This window comes from Drosophila innubila (genome assembly GCF_004354385.1).
Source record: "Drosophila innubila isolate TH190305 chromosome 3R unlocalized genomic scaffold, UK_Dinn_1.0 2_E_3R, whole genome shotgun sequence".
NCBI classification, from domain to species: domain Eukaryota; kingdom Metazoa; phylum Arthropoda; class Insecta; order Diptera; family Drosophilidae; genus Drosophila; species Drosophila innubila.
Window position 1 is genome coordinate 7,103,616 of NW_022995380.1, and position 24,609 is coordinate 7,128,224.

The window sequence follows — 24,609 nt, forward strand, 5'->3', positions numbered from 1 at the left end:
CGCGACAATGTCCTGTGTTTGGTCCTGCGACACTTCACAGCGTACTTTGTTTGAATGTGTGTGTAAATTGTAGATGTATGTGTGTGTGCCGCAAGTCTCTTTTTGTGTGTGCAACCAAGCAAAAAGTATTGTAAAAAAAGAACTCAAACAACAGCGAAAAACAATGAAAATGTTCAATGTACTTACGATATAAAAAAAAAAACACACAAAAACTAAAAAAACGACAAATATTTTGAATGAGGAAAGGAGTGGGGGATGACCAGAGGGGGTGGAGGATGGACTGACGTTGGCCCTGAAAGGGGTCGCTCATAAATTACATGAGTAATTATATTTAATAACGCTAATTAACTTTGTAATAATGTCAATGAAAATGATGAGACAAAATATGATTAAAAACAAAACACAAAACACAAAGCTGAAAGAGAAACAACAACAGAAACAGAAACAGAGACAGAGACAACAAGGGAAACAGACAGACAGAATGATATCAAGCTATGTAAATCCTCAGCAAAACTGGCAATCTGCTCGACTTTAGACGCTTACGGCAAAGATAATTCCGGAATCATCCACAGCAGAGAGTCAAGAGTGAGAGAGGGAAGGAAGAAGAAGAAGTCGGTATCATAAACACAACTTGACCACTTTTTGCATTTATGAGTTTTATTGGCGACTTCAGGAATATCAGCAGAAACTTGGTCAACGTGTCCCTCGTATCACATACCGCATTTAGATTTTACAATGGGTTTTTGCTGCTTTTACCCTTTGAGTTGTTGTCTGCTGCTTTTTTTTTATGACATTTAATTGGACATACAGATTGCCGTTCTAATTTGTAGCTAAGCTTAGTGTTGTGGCGATTTATATGATTTGATTCGCGGAAATTGAGAAATATATACTCAAATCCCATTCCGATTTCCTGTGCAGTATTATGATCGAGGCTAATTTGGACTGATGTTGTAATTAACAGATCAAGTGGCCATGGTTAATCGACCACCATCGGTAAGGAGAAACCCTTGTACTGTTATAGTCGCTGCGAGGGAGGGTTTATGAGGGTAACTGATAAGTGCAATTAATAATTTTGACCTTTTTTTCTGTTGTGCATCAAATCGTGTAGCGTCAGCTGCTGTTGTTTCAACTCTGACTTTTCATTTAATGTATGAAAATTGTTGTAATTTTGTTTTGGTTATTTATTTTGCAGCCTGAAGCCGCCGCCCAAGGATGGCGTCACTAAGAGCAATCCATCAAAACGGCATCGGGAGCGGTTGAATGCCGAACTGGATCTACTTGCCTCGCTGCTGCCCTTCGAGCAGAATATACTAAGCAAACTGGATCGACTGAGCATACTAAGGCTGTCCGTTAGTTATTTAAGAACCAAAAGTTATTTTCAAGGTAAGTTCTATGCCGAATTATGAATGGTTTATATCCCAGTCGCCAACCCCGAAATTCTCTGGGTGGTTGGAAAACTGGAAAAACTTAAAGTGTAAACGCTGTGCGAAGGTGAAAGCCACCCCCACCCCCACTCCCATCTTCCACACCCACACCCACACCACATTCCCACTCCTCTACCTTTCCTTTTTTTCTTACCTATATCATTCCCATTGCCATCCCATATGGTTTGCCTCTCAGGAACAGTTTTGCCTTCGCACATTTGCCATACGGCGCGTTACATTCCGGGCCTATTAAATCGATTATGCTGCCATTGCCAGAGAGAGTGTGGCTGCCACACAGGTAACTGCCACTGAATGGTGGCAGACCCTAAACATGACTCATAAATGATTCAAAACTAATTTCAACGCCGCAACGGGGAGTCCTGAGCCTCCGTGTCTTTAGTCTCTAGTCTTAGTCCCAGTTCAGGGGATATACATATCTACATATATAGACACACACACTCTCACACACACACACCCATACGCACAACAAACACACGCACGTGGCGAAATTAGTGCTGTTGACGGATTAAAGTCGGAATAGAAAAACAAAAGGAAGAATTTCTCTTCTCAATTTGATTAGAGTATACTTCTTAATGGGGTATATTAATTTTATTGATGATTGGTACCGTTTAGAATAAAGACAAAGTAGACTCCCAAAACAAGAATAAATATATAATATATAGTTTTGACTTGCATAAAAAAAACTACTCTGATAAAATGTGTATATTCAAAGGTCCCACTAAAAACTCTTTTAAATTAATTAAAGCGATAGGCCACCTTTTGTATATTTAGTTAAGATCTTAGTTCATTGAATAAATGATATTGAGACATGGTGTGTGTAGAAAATAGTATCTATTTCAAATTCATGTAATTTTTATATTATGCGGACTTTTAATATTTTTGTATAGACTTAAATCACAAATTCCTCCTTTAAATAGTTCAATCATCTTTCTATCTGGTTATAATAGTAAGAGCATCAACTTCATAGTAATTTCATGTTTTTCTTCTTGTTTATAATTTCTTTCACTGACTTTTATTATTGGTTTCTGTTGCCTGCTCACCTGGCAAATGAATAAAAGGTGAGTCGTGAGTCGCGCATAAGAAATGGGGAAATACGTTAGTAGAACATTTTTGGGGTGCAGTTAAATTGAATCAGGCTAGTGAGGAAAACCTCAAAAACATTATTTTTCTCTATACGTTTAGGGATGTTTATTGTTTTTGTAATGTTTACTTGGCTTTCGGCTTTTTAAGCATAAATATATTTTTTTTTGGTATAATTTAAATTAATTAAAACAGAGAAAAAAACAAAATGCAATAAAAGGAGAACGAACTCAACATTTGATGACTTTATTATCAAAGAGCGTCCAGAGCGTCATTTGGTATTTGGTTCATTGGCATTTCGCTTTGTTTAACGACATAAGTTTAATTGCTTCAGACTTAAAGTGTGGCTGTGGAGGAGCAGATGGAGGAGGAGCAGAGGGAAACTCACAACGTTAATTAAGTTTAAGTGCAAAAATTGAAGCAGTAACGGGAAAAAGTGAAAGAGAAATTAAACGACTGAAAAATGGCAACAACTATGAACGTCCTTTTGTTCCTGCCACTGACTCCCACACGTGCAAGGGATTGGGACTGAAAGTGGGGCAGAAACATGAACGGGATTGAGTTGAACTCATCATCCTGGGCAAAAGTACAAAAAAAGACTTGAGTAAATATTTTGACAATTAGCGGTCAATGGCAAAGTTGGGCGTTAATTGCAATGGCAAACTGTTGACCAGTTCCAAAGTTTTTGTTTGTGGGCGACACGTGCCACGTTGCATTGTGATAAAGTCAATACTGAAATCCGAAGGTTTCCCTTGCCGCAAATCCAGTAACGAAGCCGCCACGCGCTGCGTTTCCTTTGCGCATTTCACTGCGTTTGTTTGTCCTTCCCAAAGGAGCAACAACAAAAACAACAACAACAACGACAACGACGACGGGTTAATGGACCAGAACCGTTGCGCCGTATGCTCCCGGTGAGTGCCCACTATCCACTATCCAGTGTCCTAGTGTCCTGTCTATCAACTATAGCATAGTCGAGTCCCGTCTAATGTTTTTGTTGAAGGGGGTTGACAAAACGCCGTCCCCCTCCTCTCTCTTGACAGCGGCACAGGTCAAAGTTTGTTTACATTTTGGCTTTATTTGTTTGTCTAGATGTTTTTCGGATATTATCAGGATCATTTAATTTACAATTAGTGTGTGTATTCAGGGTATATATGGGTATAGAACGTGTGCTGCCTGTTCCCCTCTAAATGTGGGATTTTCAGCTTAAGCACTCAATGCGATTAGTTGACAGGCGGATGTATGAAAAAGTCAATCTAAACAGAAGCTATCAAAGTACCTTAGATATAAAGAAAGAGATACTTAAAAGCGATTCCTGGCATTGCGAATGAAACAAAAGTTACTCTTCGGAAATAAGAAATATTTCAAGCAAATACAAACCCTGGTAACCAGGAAGAAAAGAAGGAATAGAAAACATTATTTAAGGAAAACATTAAAAAAAGACCATTTAAACAGAAATATTCAGGCCTGTTCCGGTTTTCACCTTCACTTTTATAGGATTTCGTAAAATGTATTTTCTGACGTTGCATATATACGTACTTATTATTATCTTTATTCCCCTTATCAAACTTTAAATCCCCAACTCAAGGGAAATGTAGTAAGCTAAATATTTCCAACATGAAATTAGAAAAGGGTGAAGGTTTTTACCTCCGATAAATCTTGCGGAAAGTGAAAGCCGGAACAGGCCCGTATATCAGTAGATATTATAGGGAACTCAGATAGATATATAGGGAACTCAGAAGTCTTGTAGTATATTGAACTCGAATTTTCTGCTTAAGAATACTTTAAAAAAAAAAAAAAAAATACTATATAATTTAAAGATACCATTAAGAGCAGGGTTCGGAAAACTAATTGATGCGCTGCTGATACAGACATCCCAATAAGTTCCCCCCAAAAGAAGGCAATAGATAACAGGGAAAGACAACCAATTATATAGAAAATTTCGTATATAGACTTTGTTCTTCTCTGTTCTTTGGCTATGTACAAGTATCTATATGTATGTATATATGTATACATAGTGAATGGGCCACAGGGGGTTGCTTCACAGACAACCACAACAACAACAACAACGGTAAGGGACAAAGGCTATCCTCGTGCATCTATAGGGGCAGTTGTTGACCCTGACTTGCGCAAAAGCGAAACGAAAAGGCGAAAAAGTTCTCTATACCAAAAAGGAAGAAGAATAAAATAAGAAAAAAAAAAAAAACTAAGCAAAGTTCGTTTTCATTTTCGCCTTGCTGTATTTCCAAAAAGGTGGATTCTATGTGTACATACACCACCCAACCACCCAACCACTCGAATATTTTAGCATTTCTCTTATTCACTCTCATACTTTGGGTTTGGTTTTTCGACTTTTTTTTGTTGTTGTTTTTGTTGCAAAAACTAAATAATTAAAGCGCGCCACTAATGGCCCATTGTCTTTGCTCCTTCTCTCTCTGTTTCTCTCCCTCTTTCACTCGAAGAAGCCACTTTCCTCTTACCAATTCCCCACCCACGTGACGACGTGCCAGTATCTAAAAGGGCCATAATTGCTGGCCAAGCGTTGGCGCCTTATGGCCAGCAATAATTGTTAAGACGCGCAATTTGTACATTTTTAATACACTCGGTTACCTCATGATGCCTCCTGCCTGTCTCCTGCCAAAGGACTGCTTGCCCCCGACTACGCTTTCTGCTTAATTGATGAGTTGCGTAATTAAGTGCAAAACTGAGCTGAAATGCTTGCATTGATAGTTTTGTTTAACCATTTCAGAGCGATTGCACGCAATCGAACAGCCCCCTAGCACCTACCCCTACCTAAACCAAACAAAACTTAACCCATTAACTTGGACAATAAGCAATTTGAGCAGACTCCAATGAAAAGGTAATTAAACTATTTACTTATTCCAATGAATTAGCTTATTCCAATGAAAACATCATTTCAGAAAGACTACAAATTATTTTCTTGATATTTGAATGAATTTGAAAACTGTAACATGCCTCACATTATCTAAAACTATTACTTAAAGTTAAGAACTTTTCTTTATCATTCCAATGTGAATTAATAAATAACCAGAACATGTTTTAAATATTCCCGAATCTATTTCATCTATCATCTATTTCAGAGCCCATGCAAAAATTGAATAAAGCAAACAAAATAATCTAATTGAAAAAGATAAATGGAATAGATTGGGATTTTAGGAGAATTGTATTACTAAATTATAAATTACAAGTCACGAAACAAATCCAAATTTATTACATTTTCATTTTTTCAGTATAATATTAAATTTTTCTTATATAGGACTTTTAAAGATCATTTAAAGGAAGAAATAAATTGTTTATAGTTTATAGATAGTATAATCCGGAAACTCTTTTATTTAATTTGAGACTCTTACCAAATTTATAAATCCTAATAACTAATTTAGAGCATTCTTTCCAAAATTAGAAATGGGAACAAGAAAAAGAAGGCTAATGAAAAGCAAAACTAGAACACACTGAGATTTTTGGCGAGATTTGATTGTTTTAAAATTGCAAGTCAAAACACGAATTATATATCTGCGAGTAAATTTATTAATTTATTGATTTATTCCAGTGTCATATCAAAGTTTACTTAAATAGAACATAGCTAGAGCTAAGTTCAAACAATAGAGCTTAGAAAAGAGACTTGAAAGAGTAATGGGAATGACTCGCATTTGATTCGCCGCCTTTTTGGTAATTCGAGCTGGGGCGAGGCTGAGACTGAGACTGAATCTGAGTCTGAGTCTGAGAGTGGGAACAGTTTGGTTGCCAACCAGAGTTCCCACACATGATTAAAATATGATTTTGCCAGCCCATTCAGTCAGACAGTTAAATCATGCTGGAATTACTTGAATAAGTAGCTAGCCAGATCGTCCGACCGACCGACCGACCGACCGACCGACTGGTTTGAGATCTTGTTCTCTTTTGGAATCGCTGCTCTGGTGTCTCGTGGGAAGCGAATGCAATGTGGCAACTCTAAGCATATTACGAGTTGCACATGCGACACAAGCAACTCAAGATACAAATTTACTTTGCAGCCTGTTGTGGTATTAGCGTATGTTAACAAGGTCACTTGGTCAGCAATTCATAAGGAAATAGCTATGATATATGAGAGGGCAAGCTACTGACTTTGTGGGGGAGCTGAAAAACGTCGGCTATTTATGCTATTATCAAAATTGCCGTTAAGCGTTTGTTAATGGAGCCCATGGCCATCATGTGCTCCCTGCGAACTGCAAACCCATGGGGCCAAGGCTTAGCTCTTAACCTATAAACATACAAAGGCCCCGACACCCTCCATCCCTCTCACTCTGCCTTTCTCTCTGTCTCTGTCTCTCTCTCTCTCTCTCTCTGTCTCTGTCTATAACTGTGGCCAATTTTTTGTGCATATACATGACTTTCGTGCGTTGCTCCAGTTTAGGCCCATTAGCACGGACAGCAGACGAGGTCGGTAGAAGAAAGGAGATTGACGGAAAGAGGAGACGAGAGACTTTGGGGGCCAGGAGACAGGAGACTATAGAATCCATAGCCAGACAATGGCTCGAAATCGCCGTGGTGCAGAGGCGGACATGCAATCAGTCAGGCGATGCACTTTAATACACCTGTCTCAGGTGGAAGTTTGTTTCCCCATTCTTCTCATTGTTGTGCTTGTTGCTGTTGTTGTTGCTGGCGAGAGGCGTCGTATTGTCACGCCGACCAAAACGTAGACTTGGACCCGGAGAGAGCGCAGCCAGACAACATTGCGTGACTTACGTAGGTCGGCCACCCGCCCCGCCACCCACCCCACTACCCACCCTCTCGCTATCCACATACAACAACAGGTATAAATACTCATATCCAAAGGCCTAGTTCAATTTAAAGCGCTTGGCAAAACCTTTAAAGACCCACAAATTTGTATTTAAATCAATAAAGTTAAATTGAGCATAAGCAAGTTTTGTAACCTAACTAATATTAGGTTAGGATACTAATTTTCAGAGAAATATTCAGAATTTAAAATACTCGTGCTGGCAGTTCATAAGAACTCATTTATGGGAGTGCACCTACCAAATTTCATGACATCAGCTCTTAAGGTCTTAGAGATCCTTGGGCTTAAAGAGGTTCCGATAGTAAGAAGCAAAAATGGTCAAAGTGGTTAGTTTTTCGTTTAAGTTACGGAAACAAAATTACATAATCGAAGCTGAATTAGCTGTTTTGTTGATTTTCTTGATTAAGCTCTTTATATTGGAGATATCTGTAAAATTTTCACTTTAAAATAATATTACAAAAAGTTCGAATAACAATTGACTTTAAATGCATGCACTATCGTAATATTAGCTGCATATCATAGTATATTAACTTTATCCCCACTTAATTTTCATTCTCTTCCCCTTTCAATCGAGACAGCTGTCAGTTTTTCAATCAATTGCGCTGATGAGTTTGACATTTCCATGACATATTTGTTTATGATGCACGAAAAATATTTGCCAAAATGTCAGAATTTAAACTTTATTCTTTGCGCCATGCCGTGCCAAGGGGCACGCCCCAAAGCGGCAGCGGCAACAACAACAACAACAGCCCAAACGCCCAGCGCATAATTGACGCCATTTTCACAGGGCGCATCAGACAAAGCGTCGCTGTTTGCGTCGCTGTTTGCGTCGCTGTTTGCGTCGCTGCTCGCGTATCGTTAGTTTGTTCGCTTTGTGGGTGGGGTTTGGCTCTACCTTCGCCCAGTCGCCATTTTTATTATGTCTTGTACATACCACACTACGTCCCCTTCCCCTTCCTGCATGCAGCTAGCTGAGATTTTGCGCTTTTCCGCCTTTGGAGAAGATTTACGTTCATCCACCAAACGACGCGACGACGCGATTTTCTCTTCGGTGGTGGATTTTGCTTTATGTGGCAGTGCGAGGGCTGTTCAAGCAGTTCATCAATTAAGCAATGTATCTGTATTTAATCCATTAGCGTAGCGAGAGTTGCTTAAGCAGTTAGTCCATTTGCAATCTTAGCACATTTGAGGGAAATTTCTCATTCGCCAAATATCATAACATAAATTTAGCTTATGTTAATTAAGTATACGCATAATTGCAATAAAATGTCAGCCATGCCCAGAAAATGTGGCAGATTTGTTAAACCTCCTGAACCAACCCCCTCCATCACTCTAACTGTAAACCACGAGTCGAGCTAATTAAATGTGTTTATGCACGTGAATATTTTAAGCGTAACAATAAAAAATTGTAATAATAATAATAACTACAACTAGAAGTCACAATGTAAACTGAGCCTAATTAAATTATGAATAATTACGACCAAAAGCAAAAAAATGCTGCTCTAAAAGCCTTTTGACTAGAATCACACGCACATGATGCAATTTGTTTAAGCCACATTACCTTGGCCAAAACGATAGACTGCGGGTGTGTGCTGTGTGTGTTGTGTGTGTATCGCTAAGAGGGTCAACTATTTGTTTTTATCGCACTTTCGCTAAAATGAACACACTAACACACCACTTGGCACACCAACAACACACACCGCACACACACCGCACACACACACACACACACATACGACAGCGGCACTTTTGTTAATTTGATAAAAAGCCAAAGCAGCGCACAGATTAGCCAAAAGGCCCAAAGACCAAGTGAGGGCAGGACAAACCTCAGTACACTTCAAAAAATTATTAACTATTAGAATTACCTAACACAAAAAAACTTAAGCTGACAGCTCGACAAAATTTGTTTAAAGCTGCCGCGAACACTAATCTCTGGCAAACATTTAACTATTTCTAAATCCTTCATGAGTAAACTCTTCTAAAATCATTTAAAACAATCTTTAATTTTTCCAAGTGTAGTAAGTCTCTAGTGCCAGGGGTAGGGAGCATTTTTGGAGCTGCTAATTGAAATGAGAGACCCTGTAACTTGGGCTGTGGTTCCTGTAGTTGTTGTTGTTGTTGCCTCAGGGGTTGCTTGGTTAGTCGACTTGCTGAGCTTGCAGTTAGTCGTGGACTTTGCCATGCGTAAATTAGGTTTTAGTTTTTTTCATTTTATATATTTTTTTTATTATTTTCACTCTCATTTTTATTATTTCCATTTGCGCTGATAAAAATCATAATTTATGACACCAGCTGCCGGGGCAAATATTTTATTTCAGGCCGTGTATAAATTTGCCTATGGCACAAACATATTCATCCCAGTGTAAGCTAGACACAAACTAAGCTAAAATATATTAGCTCTAGTTTCATTTTATTTTCTTTTCGTTTTTATCGTTTATCGCACATAAATCAATTTTTGTGACAAATTTATTATAAAACTTGAGGCGCAGGCTGAGAGGAAAAGCCTTCTTCTCCCCTCGCTACCCCACAATGCTACAAAAAAAAAAAAAAAACAGGAAAACCCAAAAATATTGTTTCTAAAATGGCGGCTGCCTGCTTTAAGGGTGTTGTGCGTTGGAAGGGAAAGGTTGTGGGGGGTGTATACATAATGCTTTAAGCGACTGTGAAGCCAGTGCCAGGCGCTGGCAAAGGCATCTCAGCAGTCTGGGAAAGGTGGAGCCTCATAAAATATTACAATGACACCATAAACAATTTTTAGTACTTTTCCATGCCAGCTGTAAATATTTATTGTATATCCCTGATATATATGGTATATATACGACTGCCACATAGCTATGTATATTGGATTTTTATGGTGTAACTATGGTTTCCAATTGTACTGACTGGGTTAAACGGGGGGCGCAGTGGGAGGGGCAGCCAGTTGCTCTGTAAAACGCTTTGTAGAGCGAGTTATTTATGGATCGCAATTTTCGGTCGCTATTGCCAGCGCTATTACTCATACACTGAAAAAATAATCATGACACTTCATAAATAATATATATTCACTTCGATTTAAATAAATGAAATTAAAATTTAAACCAAATTAGTTTGTGTATTTAAATATTAGAACAGGGCAAATATTCGGTGTAAATATGCTATTTTTTTATATACGTAATATTCACATTTTCTGGCGTACATATTAATATTTAAATTGTGTAAATTTAAAATCAAGAAACTAATCTTAACATTTATATCTTTCTCATAATCGAACAAACAAGTATTTAGTTTAAGGAATCTATTTAAAGTTACAAAACCAAGGACTGTTTTCCATATTTCCATTTTTGAATATTGCAATTTTTTCCAAACACTTTTACGTCAAAATATTTTCTAATTAACTGGGGCCTTAATGTGATTAATATTGAATAAATTTTTATCATATATACGAAATTTACTATTTTAATAGTTGTAAATAATATTGATTCTCATTTAAATTGAATATGAAAATGTTTTGTTTATGTTCATGTTAATTTTTATTTACTTTTTTATCAGTGTAAGTTCTTTAACTTGTATAGAAGTAAATAAAATATTAATGGCTAATGAAATATAAAATATTTCTCATAAATATTTAAGCTATGTGATTAATGCTGTTGTTGCTTTTGTTGTTGTCTGTTTGCAGTTGTTATGCATAAGGATAAGGAGGAGAATGGTGTCCTGCCGCACATACACGCTCACGATGGCTACAGAACCCGTGAGCTGGGCGCCTTTGAACATGGTCTGCTGGATGGTGATATGTTCCTGCAGGTGAGTTCTATGTTCTATGTTCTACCTACCTACCCACCTATTGACTACTACCCTGCCATCCCCTACATATGAAATACATATGAAATACTGCGCTTAATTTGTCTTCATCAATTTTGTTTGGCCATTTGATGGCTTCATCGTCAGGATATGCCGCATAATCAATCAGCGCTTGTTCCGCAGAATTGAGATGGATAGGCGAGGGGAGGTTAGACAAAGGCAGGTGGTGCTATACCAATTGATAAATGTCTTTTTTTTTTCTGTTTTTTTCTCTTTGTTCTTTATCGAAACACGCAAAGTTTAGAAGCTCGCTTCGATTGGATTTGATTGTGAAATTCGTGTGATTTGAGTAAAATTGTGGAAAATTGTTAAACAATTGAATGGCAATTAGTTAACGTCGAGTTGTGACCGCTTTTCAAATTGATTAATTGTGTGTAATTGGCGCTTGGACATGTGTTACCATAATATTTGTAATTAATATCGAGCCAACTTGCAATTCACAATTTACCCAACTTGCCAACTTGCCACCTTGCTACTTTGCCACTTTGTAACTCCCCAAACAGTAACTTGAAATTATGCATTTTCAAGTTTATATGCCACGCGCTCAGTTTGGTCAAACTTCAATTAAAGTGTCTCACACACACACACACACACATATGATTGTATGCGCATGTGTGTGTGTGGCAAGTTGCATGTTTTTGCTGAATTAAAGCCCAAGCCAAACTGCATGTTGCTGCATGTGGCCAGGCGCGAACATATGCACTTGTCACAGTCATGACAGTTTAATTTAATGCACACATAGCTCACCTACCAGACCTAGACAGAGACAAAGACAAAGACAAAGAAAGGGGGTACTCGCACATAACAAGAGAGAACAGCTCAGGGAGAGCGAGAGAGAGAGAGTTAGAGTAAGACAGAGACAGAGGCACGCAATTGTGCAACATGCGCTTTATGCACCTCTTTTTTTCGGTCGGTACTCAACAATTCAATGTCAAAGTCTAAAACTGGCAACCGTAACATGGTTCCACAATGCAATACACATACACCAAGGTGTGTGTCACAGTAAAAATGCAATTTATAATTGAAACAACTAGAGTTTGATAAAAACTATTTATTTATAAGTAAACATCTATATCATTCCAACTTATTTTGTGAAGTAACCATAGTTGAAACTATATTTTTGAAATAAAAACAAAAGAATGTTATTAATAATAATTCAAAAATTTTAATAATCATTACTTTCATTCACAAAAACAAGATGTATTTCCAATTGTTTGTCATCAGACTAGCTATTAATCTCAACTTTAATTACTTAACATCATCTATTAAACTTCCTCCAAGCTAATGCCTCTCAACAATAGATGGCGCCAGTTGAGTGTTATTTGCATTTACAGTTGGGAACACACCTAAGGCGTATGCAAAACTGCATTTTGCCACACATTGCACACAATGCAACTGCATTACGTATACGCAGGGTGAACAAGGACTACAACATGTGTCTCCTTTCACAACTTGCCAATTTGAATGCAAGCCAAAAACTTCTGTGTTCTGTTCGTTTAGTTTTTCTATCACCTTCCGGTAAATGGGCGACCTGCAGCTAATTGCCGAGCTGCACAATTGTGCATTTCCGTGCATATTTTTGAGCCACACAAGGGCAGGGTGGGGAAGGGGGCGTTTTGGGTGTTTTGGGGCTGCATATTTAGTTTTAATAGCTCAGGTATTTGTTACCTGTTGCCCGTTTCAATTGCTCATGAAGTTTTACTTTTGTTGTGCTCTTGTTGTTGTCGATGTTGTTTATTATGGGTCACATATTATCATTAGAAAATGGCGTTTTGTCACGCAGCGCAGCTCATGCACATGCTGCCATCTCGCTCGCACACACACACACAGAGACTGATTGAACCAAATGTTGTTGTTGCTCCAGTTTTGCAAACAGTTTAAGAGTCACTGTGTCACACATTTAGCAAGCGGCCCAAAAAATTGCTTAATTAAATATAAAAATATCAAAGAGAAGGCGATATAGATATAAATCTATGATTTTTTTAACTTTTAGCACTTGTTGTTTTTTTTTTACTTACAATGCTTAATTAAAATAAATTAAATATTAATTGCAAATTAATATTTACTCATTAAATAAAATATAATGATAATGATAAAAATATAAATTTAAATAAAGACAGAAAGATAGAGTGAGAGCTCACACGGCGTATACGCGATATTCGTAGGCAACATTAAACTTGACGGTGATTTGCATCAATTGCCGACAGCATCATCTACTCGTACCATCCCGCAGCTTTATTAAGCAATTATGGAACCAGCTAACAAAACGCAAATTGGCCCAAACTCGGCGCTAGTCAAGCACAAAATTAGTTGGCCAACGGGTCAGTTGTGGTCTGGTCTAATCTGGCCTGGTCTGGCCTCGTCTTGGCCATCTTGACCAAGGAAATGGTTAAATAATCGCCGCCAACTTATCAAAACACAAAACTGTAATGCAAGTCAACAACCAAATGAAGGAATAGATATGATACAGAAATGTATACAGCATGTGTATGTAACATACATCTGTATACATATTAGTATATAGCATATATCTTTTACCTTGTAGCTATTCAAGTTGCCAGTTGCCGCACAAGACGGGCGTGTATTATTAAAAACGCATTAGAAGACGCCGCTGCCACAAACCACATCAACATGGACAGTTGGCCAAGTTGTCTCGTATAAACTGATGCAGAGACAGCGATGAACAGAGACAGCAAAGAGGACAGACGTAGAGAGATAGGGAGAGCGAGAGATAAATAAAACAATTAAGCTGCAAAAATAAATCTTTTTTGATTGTAAAATTTTTTTATAAAGAATATAAAAGTGAGCGAGCTTGCTCGACTAAGCAATATCCTATGCTAAGCTGTGACGTGTCGTAAATCTATTAAAACCTTTTTATACACTCAGTCATGAATTTTAAGAAGCTACTTTTCATTTAATTAAATAAACTTTGTTAATTAATAAATAATATAATACAAATTACTAGTCGTAATAAGTATATTACTACTTATATAATAAGATTCCATTTCTTTCTATAAAGTTTGAGTAAATCCTTTGATAAGGAAATAAACTAAATTAATAAACAAATAAAATAACACAAGTTACAAGTCGTAATAAGTATATTACTACTAATATAATTAGATTCAATTTCTTTCTACAAAGTTTGCGTAAATCCTTTGTTGTTGTTAAATTTATTAATTATAATAGTTTATTAGCACATAAAAGTAGTTTACCTTAAACTTTCAACTATACAACACTATCACACAATTTGTTGGCTACAGGGTATTATGAAATGCCGTCAGACTCCAACCGAAAAGCCGTCAGAAGCAAATCAAAAGCATCCTTTTGCATCGTCACTCTCTCCCTCTCTCTCATTCTTTCTCTCTCTCTTTCACTATCTCTTTATCTCTGTCTGGCTAACTGTGGCTACCGTTGGCAATCTTTATGAAGATTATTGATGCCCAGTTGCCGCCGGCTTGATGACAATCCACACAACCACCACATCCACACAACCACTGAGCCAACACACCACACCAGATCCCAACAATTCACAACTCAGATTCATATCCATATTCATATCCTTTGGCGGGCTGTGTTGATGCGTTTTAAATGATGACGCCACTTAGCGTTTATGTCGGTTAATACCAACTCTGTGAAGACTCTCTTCTTCTCTCATCTCTCTGCTTCTGAGCCGAGCTCTGGTTTTTTTCCTGTTCTCTGTAATTAGCAGCAATCGCGCGCATTTGTCTCAACTTCCAACTGGAAAAAGCACAAGGAACAGCCGGTCTTCTGTCTCCTTGTGGCATCTCCGCCTTCTCCTCCTCCTCCTCCTCTGTCAGCTCGTCCTTCTCATCTTCAGCTGTGGCAAATTGATATTTAAATACGCGCATATAAATTACAGTTGCAGTTTCTCTCCCCAGTTCTCTATCTCTCTCTCTCTTGTTCTCTCTTTATTAATTAACTGAGCACCTAATGAGAGGCTCAGTAAATTTGTCTTCTTGTTTTTACCGTTCACACGTCGCCTCACTTCGTATCGCCATTTTGTTTTAGCGTAACGTAACGCTATGAAATTGCATGGGTAACGCCCATTAACAGCTTATATAAGAAAAAAAAAACAATTTAAATCCTATATAAAACAATAATAAAACAAGTTCAACAAATAGTACAAAGCAAAGCTCAAAAATTCATATTATTTGAGGTTACGTATCAAATTTGACAAAGTAAGGTTAAGTTAACAATTTAAAGTTTACTTTAGTTGTATATATATTTGTTTCCTATTAAAACTTAGTCTAACAGTTTACTAATTATTTTCAATTTATAATAAAATTATAAAATATGATCTTACATATAAAATTATATAAAACTTTAAATTGAAAACAGAAAGTAGTGTTAAAATTGTTAAACAAATTTTCATAAACTTTTAGTTGTTCCAAAAATTGTTTCAAAGATTGCAGCGTAATCTAATTAGATCAATAAGTATTAATATTAGAAGCTATATGCTATTGATTAGACTAAGGTTAGATTTCACAACTGCCAAAAGTTTGGTTATACTTTCTGTAGATTAACAAACAAATCTATAGATAATTACAATGCATCATTGCTCGAAATGAAACCTGCAATTACGCGAGATACAACCAATAACTGAAATCTCAGTGAGTTGAGAAGAATGGAAGATACTTAAATATTTTTATAAGATAAAGCATATGCTGGGAAGGAAGGGATTGTACGGGAATGGGACTCGGAGAGGTATCATCGTCTGAATTTAGTTGAAACCCATTGATATAATTGCGCATCATTTCCTGGTTGTGTTTTGATGTGGAACTTCAAAGTCTCTGTCTTAGCCCCAGTCTCTTTCTCTGGGTCTCTGTCTGTCTCTGTTCCTATTTGTTTCCATGTCTCATTCTCTGACTCCAATGAAATTAGCCGCTTAAGCGCTGATTACGTTTTAGCCTCAAGTTAGCGCCGTTGTATCTTTGGGCCTTGTTTCTACGCGATCTCTGGAGTTCATTCATACACAGTTTGTTGGGTTCATCTAGACCGCGAAATGATGGATTAATCCATTCACAAAAATATCTACAAAAAAAATTCAAAAAACCGACAGCTAATACAATGCCGAGACGACTATGCTTTGTCTCTTTCTCTCCACCTGTAGTATAGCTATTTCTCGCTTGTTCTCTTTCTATCGATTTTCTAGTCTTGTCAATTTGACGACCTGCTACCTGTTTTACTTCATTCCGCCCCAACCGCGAGCAGCATTTAATTCGTAGTTTTGATTTAATTTTTATCTTGCTCTCTCTCTCTCTCTCTCTCGCATACATTTGATTTTGCCTGTATTTACCTCTCTCTGTATTCTCTTTTGTTCTTTCTTTCAGGCTCTAAATGGATTTCTAATGATACTGACATGCGAAGGCGAGGTCTTCTTTGCCACGCACAGCATCGAGAGCTATTTGGGTTTTCATCAGGTAAGTGGCAACAACAATACCAACAACAACAACAGGGGATAGAAGGGGCAACATTTTGATTGATTCAAATTGCCCGAAATCTCTATGAATGATTCTTCCCTTCACTTTCTACCTCTTCACGCGTCTCTCCTTTTATTTTTGGGTCAAGCTCATTGCAGAAACGGTACCAAAAATACAGCCAACAAACTTGCAGCTTTGGGGCAACACCTACATACCTGAGGTGCCACAAAACAAACAAAAACAAGCAAGAATGAAAAACAAACAAAAATCTCAAGTTGCCAGTTGCCACATGTAGCCAGAATGTGTGGCAGGTTCTTTTAGGTCATAAATAAAAATCAGATCAGCGGGAGTATTGCGCAATCGCAGAGTCGCCACAAGATTTGCTTACGCAGCTGCCACATGTGGCAAGCCAAGCAGCAGGAGCGATGGTGAAGGCGCGCGGTGGGCTAAGGGTTAACCTAAGGGGAGGCGTGGCATTTGTTGAAGCTGTGTGTTATTAACTGACACGACGCCTTGCTGCTGCCTCAACTGGCCAACATGTTTTGGGCCTAACTCGCAACAGATCTCAACTGCCACTTGCCCCTGTCTTCTACCCCCGTTACCCCCCGTTAGCTGCTGCCTGTTGCCTGCTACTTGCCACAGCTACTGCAACATTGCCACAGCTCCTGCTGTTGTTTTTGCCTACTTTATTGTATTGGCGCTTGTCGAATGGAAATTGAAAATTGCAGTTAGCTTTCTTCAGTCTTCAGTTGAGTCTCTTTTGGCGATCTCTTTAGTTGTTGTTGCTGTTGCTGTTGCTGTTGTTTTTTAATTTAGTTGTAAATGTGTAAAGCGGCACTTGACACGCCCCGTTTGGCAGCTCAATTAAAAACGTAGCTGCCTATTACCATGACCATTGGCCATTCGATTCGTATTGGCTTCAACTTCATCATCTACTGCTGCTTCTTCTTCTTCTTCTTCTTTAACTTCCACTTTATACGAATATATTCATATGCTCAAGTATTCAAGTATTGCAAGTGAAGATTGCGGTCAAATCATTTGCTTTGTTGGTTTTACTGGCAACGTAGAAAGTCCCCCTTTAGAGCTGGCAGCGTGACACGAATTCTCACGACAAAACACGACTGGGTAGAACACAAAAAATAAGTTCAAAAATCAAACTATAAATAGCATTTCTATCAGAAATAAGTTTTTAGTTCGTGCTCGTGACACGCTACCATCTTTAGAAGAATAGAAGTATTACTCGATAAGGAATAACTTTGATATTGCTTTGTTTGTTTGCAAGAAAAATCATTGAAATTTGAAGAGTCACTTGTATTTTTAATAACTTATGTAATATTATCCCTCGAATTTTCAAGTAATTTAACCAATAAGTCCATTTCCAGTTAGTGCTTTAAGACATGATGACATCTCTAGCTAGGTTAAGCATACACGAATTTATGTAGGGTATTTCCGACGCTCAATCTACTATTATTGAGCTCTATTTGGAGTAGTCCTAGAAAGAAGCTTAGAAAAGGTCGTTTAAAAGTCGTGACACGAAATCATCTCTGACTAGTTTGAGCATACACATATGTAGGGTATATGTCCGTCCCTCGATCGTGTTTCTTTCTGTTCTTCTTGCTGGCGCGTGCAGAATTTATGTCTCAATTTGTGGCCAACATGGGGCGCATTTTCAATTTGCGTGGATTTTGATTTATACGCCCCAAAACGAAACTGAAGCGAAAGCGAAAATCAATAACAAGTTGACTGAACCCAAAACCCAAACCCAATCTTAATACAACCCAATGGGACCTCAACTAACCCTACTGTTTCCCCCTCTTCCCTCTCATTTTGCAGTCGGATATTGTGCATCAGTCGGTTTATGAACTGGTCCACTCGGAGGATCGGGAGGAACTGCAGCGTCAGCTGTTGTGGAATAGCTTTCTGCCCGCGGACATGTCCAGCATGCAGCTCTCGGAGACTCTGGCGCCCGATAAGGCGCTCTACTTGGAGCGCAGCTTTACAGTCCGCTTCCGTTGTCTGCTGGACAATACATCGGGATTCCTGCGCCTGGACATACGCGGACGCATCAAGATACTCCATGGCCAGAATAGAAAGACGGAGGAGCCGCCGCTCGCTTTGTTCGCCTACTGCACACCCTTTGGTCCGCCCAGCTTATTGGAAATACCGCACAAGGAGAACATGTTCAAGTCCAAGCACAAGCTGGACTTCTCCCTCGTCTCGATGGATCAGCGGGGCAAACACATTCTGGGCTATGCCGACGCCGAGCTGGTCAACATGGGTGGCTACGATCTTGTCCACTATGACGACCTGGCCTACGTGGCGAGTGCACATCAGGAACGTAAGTAGTCCACACATTACCGATCCTCTACAGATCTTTTATAATTTCTATACTGATCTTACTGATCTTCTACTGCTTCTCTAATGATCTTCCACTGATCTTTTACTGTTCCTCTTCTGATTTTCCACTGATCCTCTACTGATATTCCACTGATCCTCTACTGCTCTTCCACTGATTCTCTACTGGTTCTCTAATGTTTCTCTACTGATCCTCTTGTTATTTTTACTTAGTGTTGAAGACGGGCGCTTCGGGCATGATCGCCTATCGCTACCAGAAGAAGGATGGAGAATGGCAATGGCTGCAGACGAGCTCGCGTTTGGTTTATAAGAACTCCAAGCCGGACTTTGTCATCTGTACGCATCGCCAGCTGATGGACGAGGAGGGTCACGATCTGCTGGGCAAGCGCACGATGGACTTTAAGGTCAGTTACCTGGACACCGGCCTGGCATCCACGTATTTCTCTGAAGCGGATCAGCTGGTGGTGCCACCGTCTAGTGCCAGTGCCTCGCCCACAGCCCATGCGTTGCCGCCTCCGGTGACGCCGACGCGACCCAATCGAAGGTACAAGACGCAGCTGCGCGACTTTCTTTCCACATGCCGCAGCAAACGCAAGTTGCAACAGCAGCAGCAGCAACAGCAACATCTGCAGGCACAGCAATCCTCGCCACTGGGTCAAGTGGGCTCACCTGCTCCGGCTGTCGTTGAGTATCTTCCGGATCCCGCCGCAGCTGTGGCGGCTGCCTACTCCAATCTGAATCCCATGTACACGACATCGCCGTATGCAACTGCAGCGGATAATCTATACATGGGCAGCTCCATGCCGGCCAATGCCTTCTATCCCGTCAGCGAGAATCTCTTCCATCAGTACCGACTTCAAGGTGCCGTCGGCGTCGGTGGCTACTACACGGATTATCCCCACACGGGTGCACCCGCCTCGGCTTATGTGGCCAATGGTTTCCTCTCCTACGATGGCTATGCCATTGCCTCCAAGGCGGACGACAAGTGGCAGGAGACGGGCAAATACTACAGTGGCTATAGCAGTGGCTACGGCAGCCCCACATCCACACCACAGGTGAGTCGCCATATACTTATTTCCGAATTGAAATTGTGCCTTCAACGTTTTTTATTTCCTTTCCACAGCAGATTCCTTTAAAGACGCCCAAATCATCGCCGCAGGTCATGGAGGTAATCTCTTGCTCCTCGGATGGTCCCTCGCCCGTGGCCGGTGGTGCCACTTCCAACGGCAGCAGTGGTGTGCAACCCAAAGTGGAGCTGGGAGCAGCAGCAACCGCAGCAGCAGCAGCAGCAACTGATCCCTACGAGCGTCAGACAGTGCTCATGTGGGGCACCACCCAGTCCAGTGGTGTGCCGTTAAACAGCCGCATTGCAGCCACTGCTGGTGGCTCGCCGCAGCGCACCACGCCCCTCTCCAATGGCTTAAGCTATGCCAACAACAACAACAACAATGAGCAGGAAGCGGCAACAGCGGCCAAATGGAATGGCAACAAGGAGCTGACTGGGAAATCAACAAGCGCTGGCACTCCCGAAAGCTATCAGCTGCAACACGATGACTCTGGCCTCTACTCGGCCTCCTCGCACACCACATCGCCCCAGCAACAGCAGCAGCAGCAACAGCAGCAACAACAGGCGCATGCAACACGTGGCAACATTGGCTCCAATGTTAGCAACTCCAGCAATTCTGTAGCAGCACACACTGCACCAGGCAGCGAGCACCACGTTCACGCGCAACCTCAGCTGCCACCCAGTTGCGCCGCCGCCGTCAGCAACCACCAACAGCAACAGCAACAACAGCAACCGCTTCACGCTCATCCACATGCACCACACACGCAACACACGCATCATCATCAACAGCAGCCGCAACAGCAGCAGCAGCAGCAGCATCCACATCATCCCCATCATCAGCACCATCCAGAGAGCACCGCCACCGCCCATCATTTGCATCCGCAGGCGGCAACTGGCACAGCCTCCGCCATCGCCACCGCCACCAGCAACGGCAGCGAGGTATGGTCGCCTGCCAGCTACTCACAGTATTCGCAGTATTTAGCCTATCACCACCACCACCACCATCACCATCATCCGCACCACCATCATGCGGCGGCGGCCAACGCCACACCAGGCTCGGCCCACCACCACCATCACCACCAACTGCACCACCACCACCAACACGGCCAGCACACGGCAAGCCGCTAGAACGCACCGTAGAACGCACCGTAGAAAGCACCACACAACGCACAGCACCAACACACAACGCACCACTAAAGCACCACTGAGTGCCCGATTAACTAACCCATAAACGCTACTCCCTACTTAGATTCTAATGACCACTCAACAAGTGCAACAACAGCAACAACAACAGCAACAGCAGCAGCAGCAGCAACAGCAGCAACAGTTGGTGGCAGGATACCCGCTGCACCACCATCATCAGGTGGAGTCACCGCCCAACTGTCGCACATCGCCAACGCTGCCGGCGGTAAGCAGCCTGCTCAGCGGTGCAGCGGATGCTGTTGCCATCTCGCCCTATCAGCAACTGGCGATTGTCTCCACGACAGCAGCAGCAGCAACACCGCTGATCCTTTGCTCCGATGAATCGCTGCAGGTGCTCAGTGGAGCCACATCGAGTGGTGCTGCACGTGGTGCACGGAAAGCAGCAAAGCTGCAGCAGCAACACCAGCAGCAACACCAGCAGCAACATCATCAGCAGAACCAACAACATCAGCCAAATTACCAGCAACATCACACACAACATCTGCTCTATCCGGCCAACATAACGGCGCACACGGCTCTTGCCTATGCCCCGCCCCCTGTTAGTGCTGCTGGCGCCTATATCGATGGCAGTCCGCTGCTTTCCTTCTCGGAGGTGACAAACACGCTGCTGAACCAGTAGGAATCGAGCGACACCAACAATACACACACACACAAATACACACACACAAAGAAAACAAATATGTTCAACAGTTTTGCCAAAATGTGGACTATGACTATCGTATCTTCCATAATCTCAACACACACACAAACACATACATAGAACGCACCAGGAATATAGGAAATACTGCAGACCAATTTATAGGTGTAACTTTGATAGCTTGAAAGGCAAGAGCCTTACACGAATGTATTTGAAATGAAAAGCGAGAATCGAGAATTAAGAAACGAGACACTCGCTACTCTACGAGACACTCGTTACTTTGAAAACATTAATGCGATACTCGTCGATAGCATGACACCAGATCGAGAGGCACTGTAAAACCTAACGAAAACCTTTTTATTTAATTTTCATAACAAATTCGAAACACTCGTTGCTTTGAGAATATGTTGACAGAACGAGAGACTCGATTTACTATTATTATGACAAAACCCTTCAATATTTGTTGAGCAATACATTCGTTACTGTGTAAACAATACGAAGCCCTTCGACTTTTAAACATAACGAGTCACTCTCGATACTTAAAAAACATTAAAGGGCTTGTTATAAGTCTCGTTATTTAGCAAATATATAAATATATTCGTTACTTTACAAGCGACCGAGAAGTTCGTCGATTTTAAAACCAAACGAAACTCCTACAGAGTGTTTGGGATATAAGTTTTCAACAAATTCAAAATAGTTTTGACAAGAAAAAATCATAAAGTTCATAAATTGCACGATGTATGTGATAATATCAATCTTCCAGTGTCATCTTCATTCTAAATCAACAATATGAAACTACCTCCACTTATGCCCAATTGATTAACTGACCATCCATGGTTACTTGATGCACCCAACTATATGATCTTAGGTCTCTCAAATAATTAAAGCTAAATAAATACAATCGTGTAAGGCTCGATGATAGAAAGTAATCGCAATGCAATAGTATTATTTAACAAAAAAACGTAAATAGCAACGAATATGTATTGGAATAAATTCCGTGAAGCGTCTCTTAAGTTAATCCTGAACAACACACAATATTTACGAAAATAATTATATTTATTTTACTGTGATAATTTATATAAACAAACAGATGTACCAGGCAAACAGGCAGGTAGACAGGGTATACAAAATACCCACTAATTTCGCTCTGGGAGGGAGTTTGATAGAAAACCTGCCCAAAAAAAGTACATAAGCAAATAATCAGTTCAGTTGTAGTGACAACCAAAGATTTTATTCTAATATAATAAAAAAAAATATTTCTTTCATACATACACATATATATACTCCTAAGTATGTAGGTATGTGTAATCGTATATAAAACAATTAATTAATTGGCTTCGGGTTGTTGCGCCAAATTTAATTTACATTTTTCAGGCGCTTAAAAAGTTATAAGAATATTCAAAAAGGAAAACAAATTATTAAAGAATTGCAATTAAGTGCTTAAGTAGAAGTTAAGATTTAACATAATTAAAATAAATAAATGTATGCCTATATTAATAATTATTATTAGCATAAACTTTACAAGTAATAAGATTGTAATTGATTACAAGACAAAATGCAAGTAAATGTAATTTTCATGATTCCTATCGTTTAGCTTATAATTCTTTAGATTAATAATCCGAGAGCGTGTATATTTAAAAGATTTCTTGAATTTCTAGTCGCCCCGCATAAACATTTACTATACACATACATATACATATAAATATAAATATATAAACATTAAAATTAAATAAAAAATTATTCAAATACTTCAATTGTACATTTCACAATTTGTTTGCCGTGAGTAAAGTCTAAAACAATAAAATAATACTTGCTAATCGAATTCGATCTATATTATATAATGGTTATATTAAAACTTTTAGCTCACGCGCAAAAAAAATTGTCGTATGTAATTTACGAGTTTTAGCTTTATAATTATTTCTACGTATTAACTAAAATTATTAGAAACCAAGTGCATGTACTCGTAAATCTCATATCCAAACAATCAGAGTCGAAATAAAACTAGAAAATATTAATTTGAAATGTTACACAACATGTGTATTTTTCTTTTTATCTATTAGTGAATTAATTGCAATTTGTGGATGATCATTTCCTTTCGTACGTAAGTTAAACTAAAAGTGAGTATTATTAATTTGAATTTCATTTAAAAAAGCTGTTGACGCTTAACTGCTAGGGCCACAGCACACAATAGCTGATCCGCCACCTCTGTATGATTCGCCACTTTACAACACTAAAACACTATGAACGATAGGTCGACAAGTCTTATCGATATATCGATAATGTGGCGCGTGTTTAAAAACTCTTGATGATCAACAGTTGTTTACTATTTTATGGATTAATGTTAGGCACTCTACAGCTGAAATAGTTAAATTATTGAGCGCAGCTGCAGATTTTTCATGGGCAATTCAACCGCAAAACCACAAACTGCAGTCTGCATTATGTTGCTGCTTAATTGGAGGCTTTGCTGCTTTAATTGACAACAAACAAACACACACAAAATGCCTTGATTGACACCTTACAATAAACCCTTGCAGTGGGCTGTGTAGGGTATTAAGAAGGTAGTTCTGACTCCATAATGCAACTGTCTGCCTGAGTTCATTTATCTACTTATTTAATCTTCTATTCATTTTATACAAATTTCTAGAGAATTCGATAGTCACAAATGACTTAATAGTTTTGCCAGCGTATTTAATCTTCAATTTTTATTTGTTGCTTATTATAATCTTATTCATCTCTTTATGTTTAGCTTAACA

The 24,609-nt window shown here is 39.5% G+C and overlaps 1 protein-coding gene across 1 annotated transcript in view; it reads left to right on the forward strand.

Moving 5' to 3' along the window:
- LOC117791115 (circadian locomoter output cycles protein kaput) overlaps positions 1–21,843 on the forward strand; it is a 35,066-nt gene extending 13,223 nt beyond the window's left edge. Inside the window, exons 2-10 of the mRNA XM_034630777.1 lie at positions 1,193–1,383; positions 10,973–11,097; positions 16,506–16,595; positions 18,429–18,933; positions 19,164–20,005; positions 20,074–20,783; positions 21,000–21,054; positions 21,266–21,286; positions 21,317–21,843. Coding sequence (XP_034486668.1) covers positions 1,193–1,383; positions 10,973–11,097; positions 16,506–16,595; positions 18,429–18,933; positions 19,164–20,005; positions 20,074–20,783; positions 21,000–21,054; positions 21,266–21,286; positions 21,317–21,838 — 3,061 coding nt within the window. The 3' untranslated portion in view covers positions 21,839–21,843. The remainder of the gene's footprint in view (positions 1–1,192; positions 1,384–10,972; positions 11,098–16,505; positions 16,596–18,428; positions 18,934–19,163; positions 20,006–20,073; positions 20,784–20,999; positions 21,055–21,265; positions 21,287–21,316) is intronic.
- The last annotated feature ends 2,766 nt before the right edge of the window (positions 21,844–24,609 follow it).